Below are 11320 nucleotides of genomic sequence, written 5' to 3'. Positions count from 1 at the left end.
AGAGCCAGTAAGAGCTCCTGAGTCGCGATGCTCAGGAGCCCCCCTTTTAACGCGCAAGCGAATCACATGGGAGGAGAGGGAGCCCGCGGTACCGCCCGCTGTTATCCTCGGGAGGTTCCTGCAAGTCAACGCGAGGAGGGGCCCATATTTCCATTATAATTGCCGGCCGGCCACTGGTCGCTTCGCGAGAGAGTGAAGGCACTGAGGGCCTGGTGAGGTGACGCGCGCGGGGCGTGCCGCGGGCCAGAGCTCGACCGCTCAGATTTGTCAACGTTGCAGGGACGGACCCATGCACAAGCGCCGTGCCGGGGTGAGCGGCTCCCGTGGTGGGTGACAATTAAGCAGGTGATAGTCATAGATAGATTAAGCATGGAAAGCAAACTGGCTCAAGTAAACGCAGGGGAGATACGTGCCACTGGGTCAGACCCGAGTGGCTTGGGGATGATGCAGCCCGTTGGGCGCCCCCAGCAAGGTAAGCTAAAGATGTAAAGAGATACATGCCACAGGGACGGACCCACGCGGCCTGGGAATGATGCAGCCCGAGGGGCGCTCCCAGCTAAAAGAACTTGAAAGATGTCACCTGGTTCCGTCGTGTAGGGGTGTTGGGGTAGCTGAAGATGCGTGGTGCAGGGGTTGCTCCTCACGAGCCACCGAGGCCTTGAGCCTCAGGAGGCCCAGGGGGTCCAGGTGGTTCCTTGAGGACCGTCTCCATCTCCGCCAGGACTGCGTGGTGCCTGGCCTCCTGACCCGCCAAGATGCTCCGTAGGCCACGCTGGAAGGTGGACCCACGCTCGGCAGGCCAAAGGGCATGCGAACGTAGCTGTGAGGTGGGCCCTCGCAGCGTCCCACGCGCGAAGGACAGAAGGGCTCCTGAGACACGGCCCTGTTGAGCCCTGGGACGTCGATGCAAACGCGCAGCCCGACATCCTCGCCTGGATGGGGATCTGCGCCCGGTGAGCGGCGTCCGCCGCGCATGGTCCTTGCATCCTGCAGTTCCTGAGTGGTCTTGGTAATGAACTCCTGAGCGTCGGGCGCTCCTCGTCCGGTGTCCTCCTGAGGGAAACGTGCTGCAAAGCACGCCTCCATGTGGTGCCCGAGCGCCTCCCTCGTGACGTTGGCAAGGTCTGAGGCCCTCCAGAACAGAGCCCCCGAGCCCTGCCCGAGGAGGGCGTCGGGCGCGCCTTCCTATGCGAGGGAGGGAGGCGCCCCAGGCGCGGGCGCTGATCCTGACGAGGTACCACTTGCGGCACCGCTCTCCTGAGGCCCTGTGCGAAGCAGCTGCTTCTTATTCTTGGGGATGGCCTCAGGAGGGTACTGAGCTGCATTGTTGTCGGGGTCTTCGATTGACGCTGCTTGGAAGGCGCGCTCGAGGGAGCACACCGCATCTCTTTCCTCACAGGGGACTGTGATGATCCCGCCGCTTCCTGGCATCTTGAGGACGTTGTAGCCGTGGTGCGTCACTGCCAACTTGGCCAGGGCCGGGTATCCGAGGATGGCATTGTATGGCAGACGGATGTGAGCGACGTCGAAGTCGATGAGCTCGGTGCGGTAGTTCTTGCATTCTCCAAAGGTGACGGGAAGGCGGACCTGCCCTAACGGCGTGGTGGAGCCGTCAGTCACTCCTGAGAAGGGCTTGGTAGGCTGAAGCTGATCGTATGGCACTTGAAGGCTGTCGAACCTCTCGACGGACAGGACGTTGAGCCCTGCGCCGCCGTCGATGAGGGTCTTGGTGACTTGTACGTTGCTGATGACGGGTGAACAAAGCATCGGGAGAGCGCCAGCGGTTGCCGCGCACTTGAGTTGATCTGCCGAACTGAAGGTGATGGCGCACTTGGACCACCTGAGAGGGCGCGTGGCCTCGAGCCTGGGGAGGACTGCATTCACCTCGCAAGCAAACTGCTTGAAGATGCGTTGAGAGGCCGGGGCTTGAGCTCCGCCCAAGATGTAGGCGATCGCGTGCGGCTCATGGAAGCCCCCAGCCCCCTTGTCCTGATGGTGGTCGTCATTCCTTCTTTGTGGTGGAGGCAGCGGAGGAAGACCGGCGTTGCCCTGGGGGCAGTCCTCGCGAGGCTGATCCCTCCAGGCGTCCTTGCGAGGCTGGTCCTGCCAACGGTCCTCACGAGGCCGGTTGCGCCACTCCTGGCATGGGCCACAGTCGTCCTAGTGTCCTCCGCCGCGTCGTCCTCCTCGGCCGTAGCCCCGGTCGTTGCGCTCGGGGCGTCGATCGAAGCGTCCATCGCGAATGGCCCTGAGTTCTTGACAGTCATTGGTGTTGTGGCTGTGCACGTTGCGGAAGGCGCAGAACGGTCGGCTGCTCTTGGATGACTCAGGCTGGTCCCTGCCGCGCTTCGTGTCCGGCTCCGCCGCGAGCACGGTGACTCCCTTGCGCTTCACGTCCTTGGCCTTGGCTTTCTTCTCCTCCCGGTCGGCAGTCGGGAGCTTGAGGAGGGAAAGGCGTCCCTCCTCAGCTCTTGCGCACTTGGTCGCGAGGTTGAAGAACTCCAGAGACGTGCACAGTTTCTCGTGGATGGCGAGTTCCTCCTTCATCTTGACGTCGCGGACGCCATCAGAAAACGCCGAGATGATGGCCTCGTCTGTCACCTTGGGGATCTTGAGGCGAACGTTGTTGAAGCGCTGGATGTACTTTTGGAGGGTCTCTCCTGGTTGCTGCTTGACGCGGCGTAGGTCACCCGCGGCCGGGGGGCGGTCGCGAGTGCCCTGGAAGTTGGCAATGAAGCGGTCGCGCATCTCATTCCAGGAGGAGATGGAGCCGGGAGGCAGGTTCAGGAGCCACGAGCGCGCACCATCCTTGAGCGCCATGGGGAACGAGTTCGCCATGACTTTCTCGCCGTTAGCCGCCTCGATGCTCAGCTCGTAGAGCTGCAGGAACTCTGCGGGGTCGGGGGTGCCGTCGTAGCGAGGAGGCAGATCCGGCTTGAACTTGCCCGGCCAGGCGACGCTATGCAGCTCGGGGGTGAAGGCACGGCAGCCTGCCGTGGTCACCCGGGCCCACCGTGGAGGTGGAGCATGATCTTGGTGCCTGCGCGCCGCCACGGCAAGTGGTGCAAGGCCCTGCCGCGGCAAGTGATCCTGACCTGGCGGTGCGGGGAGTGGTGGAGCGTTCTCTTACGGCCGAGGGACTTCTTGACAGCTTCTTTCTTCACGCGCGGGTTCCTGGCGCGGCGGGTCGCGTCACGGGGCCGCGTGCCTTGGCGCGAGAGCGCCGTCTTGGTGCAAAGGTGGTGGAGGCGCTTCATGAGCCACGTCACCTATAGCTGGCGGAGGGCGAGGCAGCGAGAGGGACGGTGCAGGGGAGCCCCCTGCGGCGCTGATGAGCTCGGCGATGTGGTCCAGCCAGTCCTCGTAGAGGTCGCCGACGGGGCGGTAACGCAGGAGCTCGCGTGCCATGAGTAGCGCGGCCTGCGCGTCCGTGGGAGCGCGACGAGCGTGGGACGACGAACGGGCAGGGGTCAGCGACGGAGTGGCGGTCTGACCGTCCCGCCGCACCCGAGGGGTGCAGCGAGGTTGCTTGCTGCTCGTTCCCCGCCGGGCCGGTGGCGGCAGGCGACGGAGAACGACGGGGAGGCCCGCCGACGGGAGCCGTCTGAACGGCGAGGGCGGCCCGGCGCTCAGCGCAGGCGCGACGAGCATCCGACATGGTTGTGGTGGAGCGATGAAGCACGGATCGACTTTAGCGCACCCTTACCTGGCGTGCCAAATGTCGGATTTAGGGTAAAAATAGTGCGCTAGTACTAGATAATAGCAGTAGCGTGGGCTTACCGTTCCCACGCTACTACTAAGTGATCCTCAGAGTAGCCTCGAGATAGACCATAGTAGTAGCGCGGGGTATAAAAACCGCGCTACTAGTAAGTTTGATAGTAATAACGCGGGTATACCACCCCTCGCTACTACTATGATAGACAGGGTCGGCCCACTTAGTTACAGCGCGACACCCTTGCCCAGCGCTACAAACTAATCGGCATGTGGCACTCCCTCTCTCTCTCACATCCCACCAAATCTTTCCCCCACCACCGCTCCTCCCAATCCCGCCGCTGCCAATGCCTCCTCTGCCCCCAAACGACGGTGATTCCACCCGCGTCCTCCTCTGTCTCTCTGCACATCTCGCCGCTTCACGCCTCCTCCTCTCCCTCCTCCCCACACTCACGGTCGCCTCTCCCGATAGATCTGGTGCCAGGGTTCGTGGCGCCGGCGGACGGGGGAGCGGAGACGTGCCGGGGGAGGAGTCGATGCGTGCATGGTGGGCGGAGGGGAGGATGGGGAATCCGTGTGGCGGCCTCGACGAGCAGATCGAGCAGCTCCTGCAGTGCAAGCCCCTCGTCGAGCACGAGGTGCCGCTTGTGTCTCCTCCTCCCGGCTGTTCCGAGTCCTGGGTGCTTGATTTTGTGTGTTTCTGGGGCGGGTAAGGGTGGATTCCGGCTGATCTGCGGCCGGCAGGCTAGATGCATCGGTTGTCCGCCTTTTCTTAATTGAAAAGAATGAGCGTTTGGTGCTGTACTAGGTTGCTAGCGATTGAATGTTTGAGCTGGTGCATTCATTATGTCCGTGACTTGTTTGGTTTACTACCAATTTCCATGTACTGTACTAGAGTATTCTGAATGATTGCTGGCGTAATTGTGTGCACTGTTTGTAGGAATTCTTGTACGGTAGCATAGGAGGCATGCATACGGGAGAGGTTCTTATAGATGTTGATATAGTTGGTCTTGACCTGCATCTTGGGCCCTGACCAATTGGACCAAAATGCGTACTAATTTTATGTTGTTCTGTGCTTAGAAGAATTAATTTGCTATCAGGTTGCTTGGTAATGACTTATCATCACCTTATAAACATTTCTTTTGCGTTTAATCCCGCCACCGATGCCTCCTCGGCCGCTGATGTCTCGTCACGGCCGTGCTTATGCATAGGCGCCGCCAGCGCCATGTACACGTTAGCCTGTCAGCAGCAAGAGCAATCTGCCCGCCCTCTCCCCCTGGGAATTTAATCTTGCTATACTGAAGTCCAACTCTTTGAGTAAGTTCTAATTAGGTCACAGATTTTGTGCTAAATAAAAAGTGTTGTTTAGAGACAGTAATGGTTAAGGGAAAAACAATTGATTTTACATTTTGTACCACAAGTGCCGAGCGTGCATTTTATACTTTGAGATTATTTAGACAAGCTACATAGTAATACGTACAATGGAAGGTGTTTTTATATCCAATAGGTTGTAGCTAGTAAGCATAGAGTAAAATAACAGCTGAAGATTTTCTTATGCAATTTAGGAGCGGAAAGAAACAAATAGCTGATCTGCAGTGATTAACTCACTACTTCATAGTTAATTAGTGTTTTGGTACAGTTTCTTTTGTTATGAAGTAGCTTATATATAATTGAAGTTAAATACATATTTCGTAAGCTAATGTGGGTAGGATCAATATAATTATCTATGTTTCTCAATATTCTGCAAAACCTAACTTATTATAGTTGTATGATTTCGTAATACTTTTAGGTTCGGCCTTCCTAAGATTTCTTTCAAGCTCCGCCACTATGGAAGGTACCTCTCTTGACCACCTCCTCTCTGTCTCTCTCTCTGGAATTAGTCATAGATGGGAATGCAATCTTGAAGTCAAAGGATGCCGTGCTTCCATGGTTTGCAATAATAGTGGGATGTTCTGATTTATATTACTGCAAGTCTAGAAATATTTATCCATGTTTGTGTCTTTTTTTTTTGCAGGCTTGCTTTTAGTTCAGCGATTGCCAGGGGATCCAATATCTGGCCTCCATTGCACGAAAAGGTAATAAGCTGATAACTCATAATATTTGCGGTACCAGTCACTGAAAAACATCAAGTTTTCTGTATTTTCTGGCTCTTTTTGTTAGATCCAATGATGTATTTGGCTCCCCAATGTTAGTATCCTATGTACAGTCCTTGGTATTTTGAGAAAATCACAAAAAGAACGGTGCTCCAAGTTGAGCATATTATATAGTCATGCATTCAGTTTTACTTATCAGAATGATGTGCTTTATTATTTTAGTGATATGCACGATCCACCTATATAAGTGTCTACCATTGCTGCTATAAAGAGTATCGTATATAATATTCAACAAATTTATATGTACATTGTGTCTTTTTGACATCTCCGTCAATTTTATAATGGGGTCAAATTCGCCAGTAGTTTATGTTTACATCTCATTGTCATTTCAAACCATTAAAAAAATTCTTTGAGATACCTAACACTGATGATCCTGCTGTTTAAACAAATATATTTTGCAGAAATTGTTTGAGAGCATCGTGTTGTGGTAGAACTTTGTGCTTCATCAGTCATACAAAGAGCATGGGAAAAGCTGGTGCAGGTAGTGTCATTATAAACATGATACTTCCCATGGAGTTCCTCTCCTCTTAACTTCTTAGGATCAAATTGGTTACCTATAACTACTTACCTATAACCCTGGTACCTACAAACTCCCGTCTGTTCTATTTTAGACCAACTCTGTTTTTCTGCTAGTCAAATAGACCGTAATACTAGTACCATTGTGTAGCTAGATAGATCATTGTTGGTTCTGATGCTTATTTATTGACACACCAAGTGTTGTTACAGCCGATGATTACTAGTACTACAACAATAATACATCTTCAACCAAGAGTTAAACTGAAATGACCTGACAGTAAAGGGTACAATGTTGGTAATACATCTGTTGTTGCTGATGTCTTCTTGCTTGCTTGCGAATGACCTGGGAATTATTTCTACTTGGTGCACAGCCCTTGCTTGTTGAAATTTGCCTCAAAAGCTTGTATTCAGAATCTATAATAAGATTTGGTACTGCCTTGGAATTCCTTATCTCCTTTCACTTGTGGTCATGCCTAGAACTGTATCCTTCTTAAGCTGGGTTTTCCCCAATTTCTAGGATTGGCCTGTTTGGTACTGCTTGTAATTCATATATACTATGCTGCTGCTATATGCTTTTGTTTCTGCTATTGTTACTTAGTGCTTTGCTCCAGGCTCTTTGTGAGTTCCTAGTAGTGGTCTTGGTTCATTGTTTAATTCCACAATTTGTGAGTTCCTAGTAGTGGTCTTGGTTAATTGTTTAATTCCAGAATTTGTGAGTTCCTAGTAGGGAACACATGGACTTGAAGCTGCGGCGGGGACGACGATGATATCGACATGGGGCTGCGGCGGTTCGACATCGACACGGGGCGGCGGCGACGATGATGACGACATCGACATTGACACGGGGCTGCGGCGGTGACGACGACGACGACGACATCCTCACGGTGCTGCGGCGGCGGCGATGACGATGACATCAACACCATCAAGCACGGGTTGTGGAGGCGCCGGCGCCGACGACCTATAGGCGTGGCGTATATTGTATATATATGTATTAATTATCTATATCAGATATGTATGATTGACTGTATGTATAAAATGTACGTATTATGAAATGCATGTATGTGAGTACTATGAAATGTATGTCTAAACTGGAATATGTAGATTTTTTTTTTTCAAATCCTAATTCGTTACTAGTAGCGTGGGTGTCTCATGGACGCGGTACTACTATCAGCATTTACTAGTAGCGCTGGCAAAAAAACAAGCGCTATTGCTATCATTATTTACCAGTAGCGCTGGGTAAAACAAGCGCTACTCCTAAAAAATAGCTTTAGTACTGACCCTTGAGGTTCGAACACTGGGGTGCGCACGAAGATCTCTCCTCTCCCACGCTCTCACACTCCACAATCTCACGGACTAGCTCGCCGAACCCAAAGAACACGAAGACACAAGATTTATACTGGTTCGGGCCACCGTTGTGGTGTAATACCCTACTCCAGTGTGGTGGTGGTGGATTGCCTCTTGGGCTGAGGATGAACAGTACAAGGGAAGAGCAGCCTCCTGAGGAGAGGTGTTCTTGTGCTTGGTGAGCTGGTGTGTGGGTGAGGATCGCTCAAGATGAGTTCTGGTGGGTGAGGATCCGATGCCTCCTACTGTGGTGACTAGTCCTATTTATAGAGGCCCTGGTCCTCTTCCTAAATATTGAGCGGGAAGGGATGCCACAACGGACAATATGAAAGGGGACAGCTAGTACAAGCTATCCTGACAAAAGTAGTCTTCGCCTGCCAAAGGCTCTGGTGGTGACGCCGTCTTGGGCTCCACGATGACCTCCGTCTTGCCGTCCTGCTGGTCTTGGTCTCGTTGCACCGATATGAAAACCTTTGCTTGACGCCTCGGAACTCCTCGTCTGCGCTTGCCTTCTTAGCACCAAAGAGGAAACAAGGACACTGTGCGCGCTGGCGCCCGCCTGGCCTTGGTCGTCATGGCTCACGTCATTGGAACCTCGCGAGGTTTGCCTTGCCTTGATCTCTCCGCCCCTCGCCAGCCAGCCTGGTGAGGCCGCTCCCGAGGAGGTCTTGTGTCGTCCGCCTCGCGACGCTTGGCCCCTCGCGAGGGTCTTGAGTGCTCGCTGGTGAAGATGGGCCGTACGGGCCCGCTTGTGGAGCCATGCCGTGGGCCGTAGGCAGGCAAGTCTGGGGACCCCCGTTCCCAGAACGCCGACAGTAGCCCCCGGGCCCAAGGCGCGCTCGGACTTGGCTTCGAGGCGAAGCCAAAGGGCAAGTGCGGAGCGCCGCGGGCCCCAACAGCCTGCGGCCTTGGTCGACGCGTGGCGGTTGATTGGACGTGGGTGTCTCCGCTTCCCCACGCTGCCTCGGCAATTGCCCGACTTGATGAGTCCCTGCTGCATGCAAGGAAAACCATCATGACCTGTGATCGTGGGGCGCTGGTTGGCCTTCTCCTACTATAAATGGGGAGGGGGCAGACACTACAAAAAAATACACTTCCGTGATGATACGTGTTTGTCACAGTAGGTCACGTTTTCTGTCATGCATGTACATCCATGACATATTTATGACAGAATCAAGATAGTCATACCTGTGCTGTCGTAGAAGTGTTCCATGACATTACCAAAATTATCATCACGGAAGTGTCCACTTCCATGACGATAAATTGCGCGTCACAGAAGTGCTTTCGTCAAGGGTGACCGACACGTGGCATCCACCGTAACGGAACGCTGTTAAGCTATCGGGTCCGGTTTTGGATCTGATAACCCGTTAACAGCCCCGGCCAATGGAGATTTTCCACGTGTAAAATCATCATTGGCCGGAGGAAACATGTGTTGGCTCACCGTTGGGACAGATGTCATCCACTCATTGGACTCAAAGCGCCTATGATACATCGACACGTGGGACGGCCCAACAGAGGCCCATTCCTGTGAAAAGGCCGGCCCGTTTGACTTGGTCAAAAGGTGGCGGGCCGGCCCACGGCAAGCCTGTTAACGGCCTGTTCGCATATAGCCCATTTACAGTCCGCTAACCCAGGGCCCGTTTACGACCTATCCGAATTAGGCCCAGTAGCGTCATCTGGGCCATCCAATATAATTTCAGCCCATTTTAACTTCCGGCCCATGTATGGCCCATGACATCTTTTGGCCCATATGAGGCCCTTAGTAACCCTCGGCCCATTAACAGCCCGTGGTAAAACTGGCCCGTAATGAACAGTGTATCACTTTATACCCATTAACGACCCATTATTCCGTTGGGCCGTTTCCAGCCCATGTTATCTTTCGGCCTTCTCAGGGCCCATTTATTCTTGGGCTCATTTCCAGCATTCGTTTACTTTCGGCCCGTTACTGTCATTTTCTGCTTGTGGGCCAAATCCAGCCCGTGGTTATAGTCGGCCCGTTTGTGGCCCGTTAATACGTTGGGCCGTTTTCATAGCGTCATCAAATACGGCCGATTAACGACGGCCCATTATGGTCGGTCGGGCCATGAACGGACGATTTCAACTCTAGCCCATTTACGGCCATAATGTGGTGTGTTATTGGCCCATGTTTGGCCAACCGATCATACGGCCCGTAGAAGGCCCATTGATGATACGGCCCGTAGAAGGCCCATTGATGATACGGCCCGTAGAAGGCCCATTGTGTCTACGCCCCGTAGAAGGCCCATTGTTTCTACGGCCCTTAGAAGGCCCATTGTTTCTATGGCCCGTAGGAGGCCCATGTTAACTACAGTAAATATGTAGCCCATTGTTAATGTGGCCTAGTTTTAAAAAATAGGTTATTGCGGCCAGTAGCAAACCGCGGAAAAAGAACTGCACTGACTACAAGAAAACAAATAAACAAGACAATAAGGAAATAAATAAGCAAGCAACTTACGCTAGGCTATCACGGCTATTACACATATTACATCCACTGGGCATCAAAGTTCGCCACAAGTGCAAATATAGGGAACAAAGCAGCATATAAACGCCGCAGCAAAACAAGTCCAGAACTGAAACCACTTCAGAAGAGCTCAAGAAACAATATCCTGGGTACCCATAATGCTGGCAAGATGCTTAGCAAGCTTATTAACTTTCTCTTGTTTGGCGCTTAAATCCTCCAGCACTTGCTGTTGCACCAGAAAGTATGCATCTGAATTCTGCAGGGACTTCCTCAGTCCTTCGGCTTCCTGTCGCATAACATCTGATCGATGTATTTCAACTTGAAGTTAAGACTCAAGAAGCCGAACTGATTCAGGCAGCGAGTTCGAAGAGCTGGTGCCAGCAGTAGTAGCCAGTAACTCGAACACTACATCAAGACAGGACTTTGGGGTTGTCTCAATGTCTTCAATATAGTTTTTATCAGCTTTCTTGGAGAACAACAGGGATGTCTCACTATCTTGAACCTTATCTACATTACTTCCTTTACCATTGCATAACGGGGTACTCTTCTCCAATATTTTATCCGCGTTCTAAAAGACAAAACAAACAAACACATCACAGGTTTACAATGTAGTATATGAAACTCATTTTGGTAAACCAGTTCAGTAGTAAGGTGGATAGGATAACATCATGAAACAAACATATATCTATGTAGTATGGTCACTGTATGGTCTATATAATTCTAGTTTATGTTGCCAAATCAAGATAGATACAGTTCGAATCATATCTATTTAAGACAAAGCAGCATAGACAGAATATAAGTGTGGGAAACTACACAGCAATAACAACACTTGTAATGTGCATGGCATGAGAACATAACTGTTTATTCAATTGAAATTGAAATCAACATAGAGCAAGTTACAACAGCAAACATGTTAAAGAAACAGGTTTAAAACATACCTATTGCGCCATTGGAGTTTCAATCGCATCCTTCAAATTTGAAATTAGTTGGTATGAGTAAATACAGTGATGCAAGAGCAAAGTAGTATGAACCATAGCTACGGAACCTGACCTGAGAACAATTCTTCTTCTGCTTTAAGCGTTGACTTGGGGTTTGGAGTGGTGGTCCTCGTGCTTTG

General features: G+C 52.0%; 1 protein-coding gene across 6 annotated transcripts; it reads left to right on the top strand.

The window, feature by feature from the left end:
- The first annotated feature begins 3968 nt into the window (after positions 1-3968).
- Positions 3969-7456, top strand: LOC109785886 (uncharacterized). Of its 6 annotated transcripts, none has more exons than XR_006664371.2 (5): positions 3969-4349; positions 5501-5545; positions 5726-5786; positions 6266-6345; positions 7105-7456. XR_006664371.2 is itself a non-coding variant. In XM_045229031.2 (4 exons), the coding sequence occupies exons 1-4, from the start codon at positions 3982-3984 to the stop codon at positions 6293-6295; spliced, it is 504 nt and encodes a 167-aa protein (XP_045084966.1). In that variant the 5' UTR covers positions 3969-3981; the 3' UTR covers positions 6296-7456. The 6 variants fall into 6 exon arrangements, 2 of the variants coding, with proteins under 2 accessions (XP_045084966.1, XP_020200057.1); XR_012185036.1 differs by having other exon boundaries at positions 3982-4420; positions 7108-7456; XR_002238195.4 differs by having other exon boundaries at positions 3982-4420.
- The last annotated feature ends 3864 nt before the right edge of the window (positions 7457-11320 follow it).

Source organism: Aegilops tauschii, chromosome 5 (genome assembly GCF_002575655.3).
Source record: "Aegilops tauschii subsp. strangulata cultivar AL8/78 chromosome 5, Aet v6.0, whole genome shotgun sequence".
NCBI lineage: Eukaryota > Viridiplantae > Streptophyta > Magnoliopsida > Poales > Poaceae > Aegilops > Aegilops tauschii.
The sequence above is the reverse complement of the archived record's forward strand: the minus strand, read 5'-3'. Positions and strand labels throughout refer to the sequence as shown.